The 19,690-nt window shown below is 45.4% G+C and overlaps 1 protein-coding gene across 4 annotated transcripts in view; it reads left to right on the forward strand.

Moving 5' to 3' along the window:
- CPNE2 (copine 2) overlaps window positions 1–19,690 on the forward strand; it is a 160,621-nt gene that overhangs the window by 42,998 nt on the left and 97,933 nt on the right. For all 4 annotated transcript variants that reach the window (XM_060681547.2, XM_087877007.1, XM_087877006.1 and 1 more), the window contains exon 2: window positions 9,394–9,590. In XM_060681547.2, coding sequence (XP_060537530.2) covers window positions 9,394–9,590 — 197 coding nt within the window. The remainder of the gene's footprint in view (window positions 1–9,393; window positions 9,591–19,690) is intronic.

A 19,690-nucleotide genomic window follows, 5' to 3' on the forward strand; every position in this document is an offset into this window, starting at 1 on the left:
CTTGTTAGTTGAGGGAGATGGGCACTGCTGGTCAGTACATCTGGGAGGCAGGTAATTGGGTTTCAGAGTAGAGTTGGAAGGGACCTTGGAGGTCTTCTAGTCCAACCCCCTGCTCAAGCAGGAGACCCTATACAATCTCAGACAAATGGGTATCCAGTCTCTTCTTGAAAGCCTCCAGTGATGCAGCACCCATAACTTCTGAAGGCAACTTCTGTTCCACTGGTGAATTGTCCTCACCGTTAGGAAGTTTCTCCTTAATTCCAGGTTGTTTCTCTCCTTGATTAGTTTCCATCCATTGTTTCTTGTCCTGCCTTCTGGTGCTTTGGAGAGTAATTTGACCCCCTCTTCTTTGTGGCAGCCCCTCAAGTACTGGAACACTGCTATCATGTCACCCCTGGGCCTTCATTTCTCTAGACTAACCATACCCAAAATCCCGCAACCGGGTCGAAGGTGCTCAGACAACACCCATGCAAACTCCATACACACATGCACACAGATTTGCTTGCAAACTTAAGCCACCCTTTCCTGCCTTTCCGAAAGAGAAGAGCTAGTGCCAACGCTGCTGTTTCTGAATTTGTCTTTGGTGCGGAAAAAGAAACAAGGTGGTATAAATAGAATAAAGCCTACTTATTTTAAGGTTTAGTTGCATGGAAAGTGTAATTTTTTTTAATTTTTTTTTAAAGCTAGGTAGAAGCCGCTTCATACCCGTCTGGAATTTTAGTCTTTAAAGAGCCTGTGGAAACATAGTCTTCTACGTTTGTCTCTCTTGGGAGGGTGGGGGGAGGTGGATAAGGATTAAATCTGTGGTTGGTGACATCAACACTTTTTCCCTTATGTAACTTTGAGTCTCCAGTTCGTGTTTGCTTATTAACAAAACCAAGATGCTCTTCCAGATGGAAAAAAAAATTGGGGTTGGCTTGCAAAAGTCCAGATTAGCGTCTCCGTCAGACCAAAATAGCTACCTATCTTCAGGTTGCAACGAAGCATTGCACTTCCTGGTCACTCCCTTCCTCCCCAGCATATATATAAGTAAATAATGGAGCGCGCAAAACGGTTTGAACAAGGAAAAAAGCCTCAAGAGGCAAAGGGTGGGCTTGACAGAATTCCATACAATTTGCTCTCCCTGGTAATGTGGGTTTACGCAAAGTGCAAAATGAAGTTAGCCAGTTTAGGATTCAGCCAGAGGTGGGTTTCAGCAGGTTCTGACCAGTTCTGGAGAACCGGTAGCGGAAATTTTGAGCAGTTCGGAGAACCGGTAGTAAAAATTCTGACTGGCCCCCCACCCCCCATCTATTCTCTGCCTCCCGAGTCCCAGTTGATCGGGAGGAAATGGGGATTTTGCAATATCCTTCCCCTGGATTGGAGAGGGAATGGGGATTTTGTAGTATCCTTCCCCTAGATTGGAGAGGGAATGGGGATTTTGCAGTAACCTTCCCCTGGAGTGGAGGGAATGGAGATTTTACAGCATCCTTCCCCTCCCACACCCACCAAGCCACGCCCACCAAGCCACAATCACAGAACCGGTAGTAAAAAAATTTGAAACCCACCACTGGATTCAACGTGTCGCGCTAGCGCATCCAGAGGTGGTAATTTATTGGAGGAGGATGTTATACCAGTTTGGTCCAGCGGGGAAGGCACCAGACTAGAAAACAAGAGGCCATGAGTTCAAGTCCTGCCTTAGGCATGAAAGCCAGCTGGGTGAGTTGGGGCTAATCTCCAGGAGATGATGAGTTCTAGTCCCACTTTAGGCATGAAAGCTGGCTGGGTGACTTTGGGCTAATCGCTAGGAGATGGTGAGTTCTAGTCTCACTTTAACCACAAAAGCTGGCAGGATTTCCTTGGGCCAGTCCTCTCTCAGAGCCCAATCCATCTCACAGGGATGTTATTGTAGAGAAACTAGGAGGAGGAAGATGTGTTCATTTTGAATTATTTGTAAAAATAATAAAGGAGGAATATAATTTAAAAAAAATACTGGTTAACATGGTAATATTTGCTTGCTATTAATGATATTATGTGCTTTTTTTCAAACTTAAATGCCATGATCTTAAGATTGTAGTCATAAACACAGATATTGGGGAACAAGACCTGCTGAATACACAGGTAGTTCTCGACCTACGATCAGTGGCTTAGTGACCGTTCCCAGTTACGACTGACCGCCGTCCCCAATGGACTTACCACCTGGTTTCTGATATTGCCTCCCCCTGTGGACACATGACTGCATTTTGGTTGCTCAGCAACCAGCCTGCATTTGTGGCCATTTGCAGCACCCCACAATCAAGTGACTGCGATTTATGATGGCTTGGCAGGAAACGGGGGTTTGTTTGTTTATTTATTTATTTATTTATTGGTCCGATTTATATGCCGCCCTTCTCCGGAGACTCAGGGCGGCTTACAATGCGTTAAGCAATAGCCTTCATACTTTTGTATATACCTGCTTAGTAGGGCTTTCAGTCCCCCCGCCCCCAAGCGGTGTTCTATTTTATACAAAGTCAGCTTATTGCCCCCACAATTCGGGTCCTCATTTTACCTATCTTAGAAAGGATGGAAGGCTGAGTCAACCTTGAGCCTGGTGAGATTCGAACTTGCAGTAATTGCAGGCAGCTGGTGTTACTTAACAGCACTTTAGTCTGCTGTGCCACCAAGGCTCTTCTTATTTACTTCTTATTGCTGCCAAAAACCAGTCCATAGTGAACAACGAGTTTGGTTGTGGAGTTCACTTTACAGCCATTACAAGAAAGGTTGTAAAAACAGGTCCAATCATACAGTGACCCACTCACTTTATGACCCTCACGGCTTATAACTATAATTGCCAGGCTCAGTTATGGCCATAAATTGAGGACTGCCTGTTACGAGGCTTGCTTTTGAACAAAGATAATGATGATGACTAATTTAAATTTCTTATAGCCACCGTGGATGAAATGAAGCAGCCTGTATATTAATAATGTTTTAGCCTGGAGCTCCTGACCCAACTCAATGTTTAAACTGCAGCAGGAAATAGTTAGCAAAGACTAGAAGCAAGTTAGGTACAGAAGAATACTTTCTGTGTTGTATTTGTGGTTAAGCTTCAGAAGGAAGTTGGGCAAAGCAGCCAAAGCTAGCTGAAGTCATGGTTTGACATTTAGCAGTTACTTTTAGCCAGTATAACCCAGCAGCTCAGGCCTATTTTAAACCTAGTCTTTTAATTGTTGATTTGCAACCCATCACACTGATAATCTTGTATTTCCTTGTTGCTGGAAAACAGTAGAAAAACAGTTTCCTGTGTAGGGAGATCTTGCTTCTGGAGGGTTGCTGAACACATTCCTGCTTGCTTGACTCATCTTTACAAACCCACCTTAAAGTGTTTGGAGGTTGAATTACTTAATGGTTCTGCTCGAAGAGACAAAACAAACTTTAGCTCGAGAAGGGAGAGTCACCAATGGGGTGGAAATTCAGATATTCGCAAATATCTGAACCCACCTCAGCTCGAGAAGGGAGAGTCACCAATGGGATGGAAATTCAGATATTCACAAATATCTGAGCCCACCTCAGCTCGAGAAGGGAGAGTCACCAATGGGATGGAAATTCAGATATTCGCAAATATCTGAGCCCACCTCAGCTCGAGAAGGGAGAGTCACCAATGGGATGGAAATTCAGATATTCGCAAATATCTGAGCCCACCTCAGCTCGAGAAGGGAGAGTCACCAATGGGATGGAAATTTAGATATTCGCAAATATCTGAGCCCACCTCAGCTCGAGAAGGGAGAGTCACCAATGGGATGGAAATTCAGATATTTGCAAATATCTAAACCTACCTCAGCTCGAGAAGGGGGAGTCACCAATGGGATGGAAATTTAGATATTCACAAATATCTGAGCCCACCTCAGCTCGAGAAGGGAGGGTCACCAATGGGATGGAAATTCAGATATTCACAAATATCTGAGCCCACCTCAGCTCGAGAAGGGAGAGTCACCAATGGGATGGAAATTCAGATATTCGCAAATATCTGAGCCCACCTCAGCTCGAGAAGGGAGAGTCACCAATGGGATGGAAATTCAGACATTCCTTCCTGCAGATTTTCCTCCAATACTTTCCACTTCAGAAGACTCTGGGTGGCTGATAAAATCTAATTAAGCCATTAAAACATTTGCAACTAGTAAACTGAAATAGACAGTCCAAACTGAAAACGGTCATTAACAGTAACAATAAACTGTGATACACCATCCACAGGCCTGGGACAGTGGTGAAATCCAAATTTTTTTACTACCAGTTCTCTGGACGTGGCTTGGTGGGCATGGCTGGGGAAGGAGACTGCAAAATCCCCATTCCTTCCCCACTCCTGGGGCCAGCCAGAGGTGGTATTTGATGGTTCTCCGAACTGCTCAAAATTTCTGCTACCAGTTCTCCAGAACCTGTCAGAACTTGCTGGATTTCACCTCTGGCCTGGGATCAGAATCAGGTCTTAAGGCTTTCCAAAACCCAAGGAAGGGGGGGGAGTCACACATATCTTGGGGTGGGGGTGTGCTGTTCTAGCAGGTGGGGGCCATGGCAAAGAAAGTCTCCTTCTTTGGTCCTAGAAGATGGCAGCCTTTAAGAGAAGTGACCTGAAGTGCACTTGCTCTCTCCTAACACACCGGAAGTGGAAAAAATACCATCACCACGGAGTAAAGTTAATCGTATCATACCATTCTTTCAGATCACACCTTCCTAGTCAGTGGTGGGTTTCAAATTTTTTTTACTACCGGTTCTGGTGGGCATGGCTTGGTGGGTGTGGCAGGGGAAGAATACTGTAAAATCTCCATTCCACCCCACTCCAGGGGAAGGACACTGCAAAATCTCCATTTCCTCCCGATCAGCTGGGACTCGGGAGGCAGAGAATAGATGGGGGTGGGGCCAGTCAGAATTTTTACTACCAGTTCTCCGAACTACTCAAAATTTCCGCTACCGGTTCTCCAGAACTGGTCAGAACCTGCTGGAACCCACCTCTGGTCCTAGTACTGCAGTCTTAACAACTAACAAATCAGCTCCAGAAAATAATGAGCATCTAGCTCAAAAATCTTCATGACTGCTGCTTTATCAAGACAAGGTCTTCGCATCAGAGCTAGTTTTATCCTTCCAATGTAGCATAATTATTACCCTAGCATAGGAAAGATCCTTGATGACTGGAATAATTCTGAATACAAGCGATCCTCAATTTATAGCCATTCTTTCAATGGCCATTCAAAGTTTCAACGGCGTTGAAAAAGTGACTTATTTTTTTCACTTTTCCACACTTATGACCATTGCAGCATCCCCATGGTCATGTGATCAAAATTCAGACACTTGGCAACTGACTCATATTTATGACGGTTGCGGTGTCCAGGGGTTATGTGATCAACTTTAGTGAACTTCTGACACAGCGAAGTCAATGGAGAAGCCCGATTCACTTAACAACCCTGTTACTAACTCAACAGCTGCAGTGATTCAACTTAACAACTCTGGCAAGAGAGGTTGTAAAATGACACAAAACTCACTTAACAGCTGTCTTGCCTAGGGACAGAAATTTGGGCTCCATTGTGGTCGTAAGTCGAGGACTCCCTGTATTGGGAAAATATAGCTAAGGAGGACGTAGATGTTCATATTTAAGTATTTGTGCCTCTACCCTGGACCAGCCAAGGAGGTTCTGCATTATTGGATTATCACAGCTCAGTGGGCAGAATGATGATGATGATGTAGCAGGACTGGAAGCCGAGAGGTGGAATGAAATGGTTCAGCTTTAATAGGATGAAGATTGTAACTCTCAGCAGCGACACAATTTGTGTGAAGATGCCTTCTTATGGATGCTCAGGCTGTTTGTGACTGAAAGAGAATTGTATATTGGATTTTAAGGTTCAGCCACGTGGAATCCAAGCCGGTGTGTTGAATTTCAACAATAACAATCAACCAGGTTTGCCTCCAGAAGCTGTGGATGCTCCATCACGGGAGGCTTTCAAGAAGAGACTGGACAGCCATTTGTCTGAAGTGGTGTAGGGTCTCCTGCTTGAGCAAGGGGTTTGTCTAGAAGACCTCCAAGGTCCCTTCCAACTCTGTTATTCTCTGTTATTCTATATAAAAGAGCTGTTTGTGATTTTAGGCTGGAGGACCTGGCAGTTCTGAGAAGGTTTCTACAGATTAACAGAGTTGGAAGGGACCTTGTAGGACATCTAGTCCAACCCCCCCATCCAAGAAGGAGACCCTATACCATTTCTGTCAAGTGGCAGTCCAGTCTCTTCTTGAAAGCCTCCAGTGATGAAGCTCCCACGACTTCCAGTATCTTCCCGGGGATTGATGTTAGGCTGATTGGTCTGTAGTTTCCTGGGTCTGTTTTTTTCCCCTTTTTTGAAGATGGGAACCACATCAGAACTTTTCCAGTCCTCTGGAAGTTCCCCGGTGTTCCAGGATTTTTGAAAAATGTGGTACAGTGGTTCTGAGATGACATCTTCCAGCTCCTTTAGAACTCTGGGGTGTAATCTGTCAAATCCTGGTGATTTGTATTCATCAAGATCAGACAGGTGTTATTTTAACTTTTATTTCTAGTCTGTCTTTTACATTTATGTTTCTGGTAGGTTGGGCTATAGTTTATTTTTGCGTGAAGACCAATGCAAAAAATGAGTTAAGCAGCTCTGCTTTCTCTCTGTTGCCTGTTACTTCCTTGCCGTCTTCTCTCTTTAGTGGACCAACTGTTTCCTTGATGTTTATCTTGTTTATTTATATCTTTTATTTTTATTTTATTTTATTTAGTTTGTCGAACATGTAAAAGATAACAGATATAACTATAAACATGGGTATGAACAAGTACAATGAGTACAAATAAATGGGGACAGTAGGACAGGGACGATAGGCACGATGGTGCGCTTATGCCCGCCCCCTTTATAGCCCTCTTGAGAACGGGGTGAGGTTCACGGTAGACAGTTTAAGGTTGAAGCTGTGGGGGTTTGAGGATGTAACAACGGAGTCAGGTAGAGCATTCCAGGCGTTGACCACTCTTGCTGAAGTTGTATTTTCTGCAATTGAGTTTGGAGCGGTTTACCTTGAGTTTGTAGCTATTGTTTGCCCATGTATTATTGAGGTTGAAGCTGAAGTAATTGTTGGCAGGTAGGACGTTGTAGCAGACAATTTTGTGTACTACGCTTAGGTCAGACCGTAGGCGGCGTAGTTCCAGGTTGTCCAAACCCAAAATTTCAAGCCTGGTGGTATAAGGGATTCTACTGTGAGCAGAGGAGTGGAGGACTCTTCTCATGAAATACCTCTGGACCCGCTCAATTGTATTAATGTCCGATATACAGTGTGGATTCCAGGCAGACGAGCTGTATTCGAGAATTGGTCTGGCAAAGGTTTTGTATGCCCTAGTTCGAGTACAATGTTACCGGAGAAGAAGCTTCGCAAGATTAGGTTAACGTATTGGAAGAAACTTTTTTTTTTATTATCTTTGACTTTTGTTGCAAGTCTTTGTTCATTCTGAGCCTTTCCTTTCCTGACTTCATCTTTTCAAATTCGGTCTGTCTACTGATATTCTGCCTTAGTTGGGTGTCCCTCTTTCCATTTTTTTCTCCTTGCCCTTTTTTGTCTTTCAATTTGTCAGAGAGATCTTCCAGATATCTTCAGTTTGGAGACAAAGGTATCCTGTAGTCTGCAATTTTTCTGGAAATCTGTTCATTCGAAGGGAGTCTATCCCAAGGTGTATGGCTAAAAGTCTAAAAATTTTAATTATGGGGCAACCCTGACCTGGATGACTGAGAATCTCCATAGACCCGTGATGGCGAACGTATGGCATGGGTGCTTGAGGCAGCACGCAGAGTCATCTTTCCGAGTATGCAAGCTGTCACCCAACTCACCTGAAGCTACACATGCGCGCGCACCCCAGCTAGTGTTTGGGCTTCCGGTGTGCATATGTGCAATTCGGGAGACCCAGCTGAACTTCGGAGCTCTCCTGAGGATGCGCACGTGTTTGCGCATGCGTGTGAGACTGCAGTGTTTGTACTGAGATATGGCATTTGCACACGTGCATTGCATGCATGGAAACTGCACGCATGCGCAGATTGTGCAATTACACACTCAACCCATGGGGGAGTCGCGTGAAAGACATGCACATGTACAGATGGTGCGGTTGTGTGCACAGCACATGGGGGAGCCGTGTGAAAGCCGCGCGCATGCACAGATGGTGTGGTTGCATGTGTAGTGCATGGGGGGCATGCACACAAAAGCCATGCACATGTGCAGATGGTGCAGTTGCATGCACAGTGCATGGGGAGGAGATGCGCGTTAGCCTGGATAGCACATGCGTGCACAATGCGCGCGAAGTTTGTACCTGTTCAGCAGTCGGTGAGTAAAAGGTTCGCCACCCAGTAGTGAGTTTCAATTTCGGCTACTACCGGTTTGCTCATGGGCGCGTGGGCACTCGTGGGTGCATGCACAGAGACATCTGGGCAGGTGGGCAGAGCCTCCTGCCGCCACTGCTAACAGTTTGCCCAATCCGGGGCGAACCAGTAGCAACCCACCACTGTCGCCACCACTGTCATAGTGTTGTGGCCCGTTCACGGCCTGTGCAGCTAGTAGCTGATTCCGACAGCGAGGAGGCTGGTGTGGTGCTGCACCAGCAGCCTGTGCAGCTGGCACTCAAGTCGGATAATGAGGAGTCGGGAGAAGATGTGGTGCCAGAGGCGGGGATTCAGCCAGGGCCTTCAGAACCTCCAGAAGCTCCCCTAACTGAAGAGGAAGAAGAGGAGGAGCCTCTTCTCAATGCATGGCATGCAGAGCTGCCAAAAGGCAGGAGTGGCTCCTCAGGAGGAGGTCTCCTCGAGAGTAAGGCTTGGGGCTAATTGGCCACTCCCTTAGCCTATTTAAGGAGAAATACCAACTGAAGCAATTTGCAGGGAACAACTTCGTTCACATACCTTCGTGTCTTGTCTTGCTTATCTTATCAGCTTCCTGCAAATTGCTTCTGGGCATTCTGCCAACCATAGTAAGCTTTCAGTATTATTCTTTGAATTCTTGGCGGCTATTAATGCAATTAATTAACAGCCGTTGTTGTAAGACTGGTTTATTCAGTAAACTAAGGTTTGAACGGACTTTGTGTGTGTGCTGCGTTCTTTGGGGTCCGTACCTGGGGAGAACCCATAGGCTTTTTCGCTAAGGCTGATCACGGGACCCCGGGACAACTGCAACCCTCATAAATATGGACCAGTTGCCAAATGTCTAAATTTTGGTCACATGACCATGAGGATGCCCCAACAGTTGTAAGTGTGAAAAACGGTTATAAATCATTTTTCTCAGTCCTGTTGTCACTAAAGAAACGATTGTAAGTTGAGGACCACCTGTAGTACGTGGTCTTATTTTTCCCATTTTACTGTCATTTCCTTTTTTTTTTTGTTTGCTAACATGCCTCTTTCTCTCCTGCAGATTGTCAAGAGCTGCTTCTGCCCGACCCAATGGCCTACACCGTCAGCCCCACCCCGTCTGTGCTGGTGGGAACCCCGAATTGTGTTTGCAGAGTGGAACTGTCCGTGTGCGGCCAAAACCTTTTGGACAGAGATGTGACCTCGAAATCGGATCCTTTTTGTGTCTTGTTTATGGATATCAATGAAAAATGGACAGAGGTAAGACCCGAAGATTGTCCCGAGTCTTTCTAACTTGTGCTGAAAGTCTTAATTCTTACAGGTAGGTGATGTAGTGACTGGGTGGGTCAGCAATGGAGGCTCAGTCTGGAGATGCAGAAAGCTGAGACAGGGTCCTGTTTATAGGATGCCTTCTTTCCAAGGGGATAGACAGTTTTGGCTTTTTTGGGCTGTGTCCAGACAAACATGCCTTTGTCTTCTAGTGTCCGACAGGTAATCCTTTTCATATACCTAAAGGGATGTCAAAGAGAAGATGAATGGAATGGAACTGAAATAAGAATAGAGTAGGGTAGGGTAGGGTAGGGTAGGGTAGGGTAGGGTAGGGTAGGGTAGGGTAGGGTAGGGTAGGATAGGATAGGATAGGATAGGATAGGATAGGATTCAGAATGGAATGGAATAGGAATAGGAATAGGAATAGGAATAGGAATAGGAGGTCAACCCTGACTGCTCTTTAGAAGGCCAAATCCTGAAGATGAAACTCAGATCCTTTGGCCACCTAATGAGAAGGAAGGACTCACTGGAAAAGAGCCTAATGCTGGGAACGATTGAGGGCGAAAGAAGAAGGGGATGGCAAAGAACGAGGTGGTTGGATGGAGTCACTGAAGCAGTCGCCGTGAGCTTAAATGGCCTCCAGAGGATGGCAGAGGACAGGAAGGCCTGGAGGAACGTTGTCCATGCGTTTGCGATGGGTCAGACACGATTTTGCAACTAACAACAACAAAAGGAATAGAAATAGAAATAGAATAGAATAGGAAGAGAAGAGAAGAGAATTAGAATAGAATGAAATAGAAATAGGAATAGAATAGAATAGAATAGAATAGAATAGAATAGAATAGAATAGAATAGAATAGAATAGAATAGAATAGAATAGCAGAGTTGGAAGAGACCTTGGAGGTCTTCTAGTCCAACCCCCTGATCAAGCAAGAAACCTCATACCATTTCAAAACAAATGGTTATTCAATCTCCTCTTAAAAACCTCCTGTGATAGAGCATCCACAACTTCTGAAGGCAAGCCGTTCCACTGGTTAATTGTTCTCAACCCAATTACGTTGTTTTTTTTTTAAATAAAAACCTTCTTGCTTGAGGTCTTTACACTGTAGGCTTTTTGTAGAAACATAATTGTGGACTGCCTAGGCCTTTGATCCAAAATTTAATCTTCTCTTCATCTCTCTCAAGACTTCAGTACTTTGCTGTCTAATTAAGATACGTCCTTAATAGGTCAGTTCTAAACTAGGAATTGTGGATCCGAGTGGAAGAGAAATAAAACTCATTCCATGTATTAATATTGTGCGTGTTCATCTGGGATGGGGCCCAGGGAGGCGAGATGGAGGAATTGAGTACATTCTAAATCTCGAAAAGAGAGAGGAACAAAGTTGCTGTCTTCAGCTCAATTCTGACCATATGCTTAAGAATTAAGTTGGAGTTGTTGCATTCAAAGAACCTGGTCCGCTTGTTTAAATTTAATCTTGGTTTTTTTTTGTGTGTGGCATAATATATTGCTTGAACAGACTGAATTTGTTTAGAATTAAAGGTGAGGGTAATTCTAGACCCGTGATGGTGAAGCTATGGCACACGTGCCACTGTGGACACGCCAGTGTTGCCCTAGCTCAGCTGCAGCACGCATGTGTGCACTGGCCAGCAGATTTTCAGGCTTTCTGGGCCCACCGGAAGTTGGGAAATGGGCTGTTTCCACCCTCCCCAGGCTCCAAGAAAGTCTCTTGCCGTCACGTGCCAAAAGCGTGGGGAGTATGGGGGGGTGTCGCACACGCATGCATGTGGGTGCGGGGTGCAGGGGGCATTGAATTATGGGTGTAGGCATGTACATGCGCGACCCCCCTGTGTTTTCCCCGCTTTTGGACGCGACGGCAAAAAGGTTACTGGTGGGCCTGGTAGGCCTGTTTTTTGCCCTCCCCAGTTTCCAGAGGCTTTCTTAAGCCATCACTGTCCTAGACCCTCAACTACAATCAGGACCAGAAAAATTCACTGCATACAGAATGCAAAAACCGTCCTCTAGCAGGTTTTCCTAGGTGACAAATTAGGAATGAGCTTTTGACGTTTTCCTCCACAAAACAAGTACATTATGCATGAGCAAAGCACACCGATGTTTTCGTTTTTTGTGGCTGCTCTTAGTTGGCCCTTCTTGTCAAGAGGAGATGCCAAAATAAACCAGAAATCTCCCCTCCAGAGTTTGCTTAGCAAAAGATTCTGACAAGTCCACCTGCTGGCTTGTTCCGGTTTTCAAAAACCGAAATTATAAATTCTGGCAGGAGAATTTGAAAGAATTTGGGGTTATTGTGATGTCTGCACTCTGACGGATACTTTATAGTTCTCAGATTTGGTAAAATACAGATACAAGTAGTTTTCAACAGTTAATTTAGTGACTGAAGTTACAACGGCACTGAAAAAATGTGACTTATGACCGTTTTTCACACTTACAACAGTTATGGCACCCCCATGGTCTTGTGATCCAAATTCAGACTCTTGGCAACTCATATTTATGACGATTGCGGAGTCCCGGGGTCATGTGATGAGCCTTTGCGACCCTCTGACAAGCAAAGTCAAAAGGCAAGCCAGATTCACTTAACAACTGTGTTGCTCACTGAACAACTGCAGTGATTCATTTGGCAAGAAAAAAATGGGGCAGACCACTGTCTCGCTTAGCGATGGAATCTTTGGGCTCCATTGTGGTCGTAAGTCGAGGATTAGCCGTATTTCTTTCTTTAACTAACAGAACGACGTGATTGCGAGAAAGAAATGGCTAGTCTAGAGAAAGGAACAATTAGGGGTGACATGAGAGCAGGATTCCAGTATTTGAGGGGCTGCCACAAAGAAGAGGGGTGGGTGGGTCAAATTATTCTCCAAAGCACCAGAAGGCAAGTCAATAAACAATGGATGGAAACTAATCAAGGAGAGAAGCAACCTGGAATTAAGGAGAAACTTCCTAACAGGAAAATTAACCAGTGGAACAGCTGGCCTCCAGAAATCACAGGTGCTCCATCACAGGAGACTTTTAAGAAGAGACTAGACAGTCACTTGCCTGAAACGGTATAGGTTATCCTACTTGAGCACGGGGCTGGACTAGAAGACCTCCAAGGTCCCTTCCAACTCATTCATTCTATTCATATAGATGCTTTCCAGCACTCGGGACCCAAAGATACACTATCTCTGATGCAGTGGTGGGTTTCAAAAATTTTTACTACCGGTTCTGTGGGTGTGGCTTGGTGGATATGGCTTGGTGGGCATGGTAGGGGAAGGATACTGCAAAATCTCCATTCCCACCACACTCCAGGGAAGGATACTGTAAAATCTCCATTCCCTCCGCAATCCAGGGGAAGGATATTGCAAAATCCCCATTTCCTCCCAATCAGCTGGGACTCGGGAGGCTGAGAATAGATGGGGGCGGGGCCAGTCAGAGGTGGTATTTACCGGTTCTCCGAACTACTCAAAATTTCTGCTACCGGTTCTCCAGAACTGGTCAGAACCTGCTGAAACCCCCCTCTGCTCTGATGAGAGAGGGTTCAAATTGTCTTCACAGCTAGCAATCGTCTTCTCTGAAATTGCTGCCAATCATTGAAGAGACCTGGAATGTCGTAATGACTAACACACTGATTACTCCTTAAGCTTTTTGGGATCACCAGTCACATTTACGATCATAAATAAGTTTGTCTTATGTGTTCTGTCCCCGTCTCACACACGCACACAAACAGATATCCAGGGGTTAAATAAAACTGGCAGACAACAAATTCTTTCGATAAGAGGATTGGCAGCAACCCAGTAGCTGCTTGCCAAGAACTTTACCCATAAAGGGAGGGGTTGTTCCTCCGACAGATAAAGCAAAACAAGATACACACAGTTCAAGAATTGTCAAGTCCAGTCCGTATTAAATCCAAGGCAGATATCGTTGTTGCAAAGATACAATGTGACTTGCTAGTAGTTAGTTTTGTCCGTCACAGAGTCTGAATGGCCATCTCACCCCCTTATATCCCCTGTGGGGTGTGGTCCAGTGACTCAGCTTAATCTCTGGCACGCCTCCTTTTCTGCTGTGTGAGCTTGTCTCTCCGACGCTGGTGTGGATCCAGCCAAGACTTATCTCCATCACTGTCCAACTGTGAGGAGATACCTGGCTCCTGGCTGATCTCTTCTCCCTCGGGAGACACCTGAGGCATTGCCAGAGAGGAGGGTCCTGGAGAGGGAGGCCTGGCCAACTCCTCTCCTTCATGTTCGGAGCCTTCTCCCTCCGATAAGTCGGCCTTGGGGGTCGGAGTCACAACATTATGGTGGCAGGAGTTGCCATTGCTCAGAAGGCTTCGCTTCTTACGGGTCATTTCGAATTTGTCATTATGCTGCGTGGCGGTGAACGTGGAAATTAATTATTGCGAGCGATGTGACCGGGGGCTTTGTTTAATAATGTTCTCAAAGGCAGATGTTCCTATTGCTTTCCTTTGACAAAATGGCACAAAATGGGATGGAGAGGAATCAGAATGGGGGAAAAAAATCCATTGTCTTCAATGCAAATATATTCAGAGAGAAGACAAGCTGTACTGCCCAGCAGCTCGGAGCTGAAATTTGCAAGCTGTTTGTATTACTCTGTGAATATCATTTTTTATTTTATTTTATTTTAAGTGGACCCTGGTTTCTTGCTGCCAAATATATTGCTACTTTCAGCAATTTTGCAAATCTGGTAGCAATTTTGTTCTGGTGGGAGACAGGGACGTACAGCTCAATCAGTCTTGCAAAATGCTGTTATTAAATCCGATTTCAATAAACAGAGTTTTAGGGTTCCTGTAGAGATGATTTCTTGGTCAGATCTTTCTAGTGGGGCTGACATATGTATTCTAATGAGGGATCCTTAGTGCTCTCTGAGTTTGTTGTTCTCTTGAAAATGTTTCATTACCGAACCTAGATAACATCATCTGTGCAAACTCTACTCCCTTCTAGCACTGATAATGTTACCTAGTTTGGTAATGAAACGTCAACAAGAAATCAATCAGGTTCAGAGATCACTAAGGACCCCACAGGTTTCCTCCTTCTCCTCCTCCTCCTCCCCGCCTCCTCAGTGGTGGGTTGCCCTCGGTTCGGACCGGTTCACAAGAACCGGTAGTAAAACGGGTGGGAGGCTCCGCCCACCACCCGGGATGTTGTCATAGGCGATCAGCGCATGCGCAGAAGCTCGGTGCGCTTGCTGTGCACGATCCCATTGCGAACCAGTAGTAAAGGTAAGTAGAACCCAGTCCTGCCCCTCCTCCTCCTTTTTATAAGCCCCACTCCTTTCTAGCACTGAAGTTGTTACCTAGTTTGGTAATGAAATGTCAGCAAGAAAACAAGCTCAGAAAATCCCCCCCTCTTCCTCTCTGCAAATCCCATTCCTTACTGGCACTGATAATGTTACATAGTTTGGTAATGAAACGCCTGCAAGAAAACCAGCCATCTCAGAGAGCACCAAAGACCTCTCATTTCAACCCTGAATTACAAATATCTTCCTTTATATGTGTTTTAGAATTGGAGGGAATATGAAAATGCCTGTTCTGCCCCAGCTCTGGATCCCAAGGAGTGTGACGCACACCAGACTCCAAATACTCCGTTTATTGCAAACAGACCCCTTTCAAAATGCAGGCTTTCAGTGCAAATGTCCTTATCAGCCTGTTTATTCTTTATACAAAGAATAAACAAAGTCCGACAAAGGTTGGCAACCAGCCCAGAAACCAAGATGTGATAAGAATCTCACTCTCCAAAATGCTCTGCATAATAATTAAACGTTGTTTCCAGCAACAATTGCTAACTGCATGCGACTTAAATAGGCTAAGGGAGTGGCCAATTATCCTCAAATCTTACTCTCGAGGAGACCACCTCCTCCTCCTGAGTAGCCACTCCTGCCTTTTGGCAGCCCTGCGTGCCCGAGCATTGAGGAGAGGCTCCTCCACTTCACTCTCTCCACTTGAAGGAGCCTCTGGAGGTTCTGAAGGCCCTGGCTGAGTCTCTGCCTCTGGCACCACATCCTCTTCAGCCTCCTCGCTGTCCGATGCGAGTGCCAGCTGTGCAGGCTGCTGGCGCGACCCCACACCAGCCTCCTCCTCGTTGGGATCAGCCACAAGCCACGCAGGCCGCTGGCAAGCCACAACAATGCCTCCCTTTTCCCTGTATCTTTGAACTAGATTCTTCACATCCCCCTTTTTAAAAAAAAAATCACCTCAACACACACACACAATGATGCAACGCCCAAATATCAAATGTAAGACCTGTACGATAATATTCTTCAACAGTGTTTTTATTTGCTCTGTGTTTTTATCTACGCACAGTACAGACACTAATACAAATTGCATTGTGGTCTAAACTTAATATAAATCTATCTACTTTACTGGCTTTATCTAATCCTAGCACAATCATAATTTATATTAGTGGCAGGCATTACAGATGATAAGAATATTTATTCTGGCTTTGTAAAAGCCCCGAGAACAAGAGAAGCATTTTAAGGGTCTTTTAAAACCTCAGGAAACCAGGCTGCAATTGTTATTCAAAGGAGGTGGGGGAGAAGTCTGAATTGGCCAGGCTGACTTGAGGGAAAACTGAAGGATCTTGATTGTGACCTAGAACCTCAATTGCAAATTTAATTATTCAAATGACTTGGTCTCCCTAAATGCATAGCCCAGAAAGTTGGCAGCGGCAATTCCAGTTCTTACTCCCAAAGACCAAGATAATGTAAGGCAGTGTTTCTCAACACCTGTTGTGGTCCGCCAGCAGCCTGCGGAGCTGGCAGCGGAGTCGGGCAGTGAGGAGGCTGGGGAGGAACATGGGCCAGTCCTGGAGTCAGGGGAAGGCCCGGACAAGGGCTCTGCGTTGGAGGCAGAGTTGGGGCCAGGGCCATCTGGGAGTGATGCGCGGACTCCGGAGCCTCCAGAATCGGACAGCAGAGAGGCAGAGGAATAGGAGGAGCTGTTCCTAGTGCGTGCATATGAAGAGCTGCCAGAAGGCAAGAGCAGCTAAAGCAAAAGGGACAACTTGGGAGTAAGGCCAGGTGATGATTGGCCCCTCCCATAAGGCTTAAAAGAGAAACAAAGGCACATAGGGCCTTTTGCAGGAAAGCAACGTTGCTAACTCTGTTTCTAGTCGGCGTCTCTTGTTTGTTTCTGAACTTTGTGGGGCTTTGCCAAGTAAGGCCTTTGGCAGGGTGTCAAAGAAGTTAAAGGTTGGTGATTATCCCAAAGGACTTCTTCTGAAGGAAGAACTAATTGGGACTCAGCTCGGAATGAATGTAATCCTCAGCTGTTACAATAAAATAGGTTCATTTGGGACTAATTGTGTCTTGTAATGACTCAGTAAGCCTAGGTCACAACAACACCAGCAACTTTAAGCTGCACGGAATTCAACTCCCAAGATTCCCCAATTGGCTGGGGAATTCTGGGAGTTGAAGTCCACGCAGTTTAAAAATGGCTGAAGTTGAGAAACACTGAGGTAAAGAATTGATGGAAGAAGGAATAGGGTGCAATGGGTTGTGAGAATAACTGTTGTGGCCTGTCGGTTGCCAGTCCTTCCAGAAGCCGAATCAGAGGAGGAGGAGGAGGCGTGGGAGTCAGGGCCAGCATCAAGGCAACCTGAGAGGGAATGGAGCTGGCAGAGAGAGACAGAGGTGGAGCCTAGGCCATCCGTCAGCCCTCAGATGGAGATCAACAGCCCCAGGTCTGGAGGTGGCTGATGAGGAAGAGGAGGAGCTGCTGGGTCCAGTGCCTGATGTGCGGATGCACAGGAATCTTTGAGTTCACTTCAGAGGGTTTGTCATCTTTGGGGAGCTGGATCAGAACAATTACCTTGGGAGACAGGAGAAAGAGAAAACAATCTGATAAGAGAAACCCGAGTCCAAACCAGAAAAGTAATCTGAGAAAGCTCTCAGAAGGGACCCCCCTCCTAGTTCTCTGGAAAGTAAAGGCAGGATTTTTCTGAGAGTCAGAGAGCAACTTTTCCAATTGGTGTCTCTGTTGTTTGGTTGTTCTAAGTTTCCTCACGGTGTGCATTCAGATCCTTCTGGCTTTAGCACTGAAGCATTTACGATGTAGGCTTTAATTTGTGTGTGTGTGTGTGTGTGTGTGTGTGTGTGTGTGACAGCTGTTGCTGTTTCATAAAGTACCCATTGAGGAATGAAAGGAACAAGGTCTGAATGGACTCTCTGTGAGATGCCGCAAGACCAGGAAGGGCTGCAGAACAGGAGAGAATTTGTAATGGGAAGAGCACAGAGGTTGCTGCCATGGGAGGCTCATCCCAAAAAGAAGAAGGAAAAAATGAAATGTCCTGAATGCTTCCTTCACACCTCGTCCCTTTTAACTAAAGTAACAGTGGCCTCATTCAACACAACATAGTTGTCAATCTTTAATTAACCCTAGTTTGGGCACACAATTAGCTTTGCATGTCAAGCCACGGACTGGAAATGTGCAACTTTTTCCAGACCGTGAGAAACTCCAAAAAAAAATCCAGCAGGGCCAGAAAAGAACTAATTTTATTTTGATACGCAATGTCATCCATTATTGCTCTCTTATCGGTGTTGCGAATGGCTTGTCTCCACTTGAACAACTGGAATATTTTCTTTCACGTCTCGCTTTTGGTTAATGCAATATTTTCCTGCACAAGAGATTAAACAGCCATTTGTCCCAGATGGTACAAGATCTCCTGCCTTGAGCAGGGGGTCAGCCTAGAACACCTCCAAGGTCACGTCCAATTCTGTTATTCTGTTATTCTTGCTTTCCTTTTCAATATTCATAACATTCTGCCTCTAAAATCCCATCTCCAGATACATTGGGGTACAGCTCTCACTCTGGTTTGGGGCGATAATGTCATCCCCCAAAATATCTGTAGATCAACTGAGTCACATCCTTTTTGCTCTTTTCATGGGCTGGTTTAAATTGCCTTTGATTTTAATTTGGCACAAAACATACAGCTGGCATTAGTGGGTCAGGGTATTGTTTGCCTTTGCAGCAGGGTATGGTCAAAAAAAAAAGTCAAGATAAGTCTCTTGACTTAGGAGGAGTTTGGACCAAAACATCTCCAAGGTCTCTTCCAGCCCTACCAATCTATGATTAGCATAATTTCTAAGGTGTACAATTTCTGTGATGGCGGCTACACTGGGGGTGCGATTAAAAACTTCACCCAGTTTTGTCTGTTGCAATGCCCATAAAGATACCACTTTATAAAGCCTTAGTGAGATGACACCTAGAGTACTGCATCCAGTTTTGGTCACCACATAATAAAAAAAGAGGTTGAGACTCTAGAAAGAGTGCAGAGAAGAGCAACCAGGATGATGAGGGGACTGGAGGCTAAAACATACGATGAACGGTTGCAGGAACTGGGCCTGGCTAGTCTAGTGAAGAGAAGGACCAGGGGAGACATGAGAGCAGTCTTCCAACATTTGAGGGGCTGCCACAGAGAGGAGGAAGGGGGTCAAGCTATTTTCCAAAGCACCTGAAGGCCAGAAAAGGAATCATGGATGGAAACTGAGAAAGGAGAGATTCAACCTGGAAATAAGGAGACATTTTCTGACAGTGAGAGCAATCAACCCATGGAACAGAAGTTGCCTTCAGAAGCTGTGGGAGCTTCATCACTGGAGGTTTTCAAGAAGAGACTGGACTGCCATCTGTTAGAAATGGTGTAGGGTCTCCTGCTTGGGCGGGGGGTTGGACTAGATGACCTACAAGGTCCCTTCTAACTCTGTTATTGTAGAAGATGGATAGAGCTTTGATTGCACTGCTGAGGCTGCCATCTCGACTTTTTTGACCATCCCTTGTGCAGTCTTTCCCCTTTTATCACCGAGATGGCCCATCTTTGCAGGGAAGAGCAGTTCTGCCCTTTTTGGATCTCTGTATTTATTTGTGACAGCTTTGCGTCGCAGTCTCCTTCCTGAAGTTGAGCTGAAAGCTGGCATCAAGAGCCATTAATTTCATATCTGTCTGATAGATGTCTAATGGGTTTTTCCTCACCTCATTCATCCATCAAACGCACAGAGATTCAATTAAATATCTCCTGTAAAAAATTATCTGAAAAGTGCATTTTTGTTTAGACAGCATTCTGGGAGTCCTGTGCAAATAAGAGTGGGAGGAAGG

The sequence above is a fragment of the Pantherophis guttatus genome, chromosome 11 (genome assembly GCF_059756535.1).
Source record: "Pantherophis guttatus breed Tessera chromosome 11, ASM5975653v1, whole genome shotgun sequence".
Taxonomy (NCBI): domain Eukaryota; kingdom Metazoa; phylum Chordata; class Lepidosauria; order Squamata; family Colubridae; genus Pantherophis; species Pantherophis guttatus.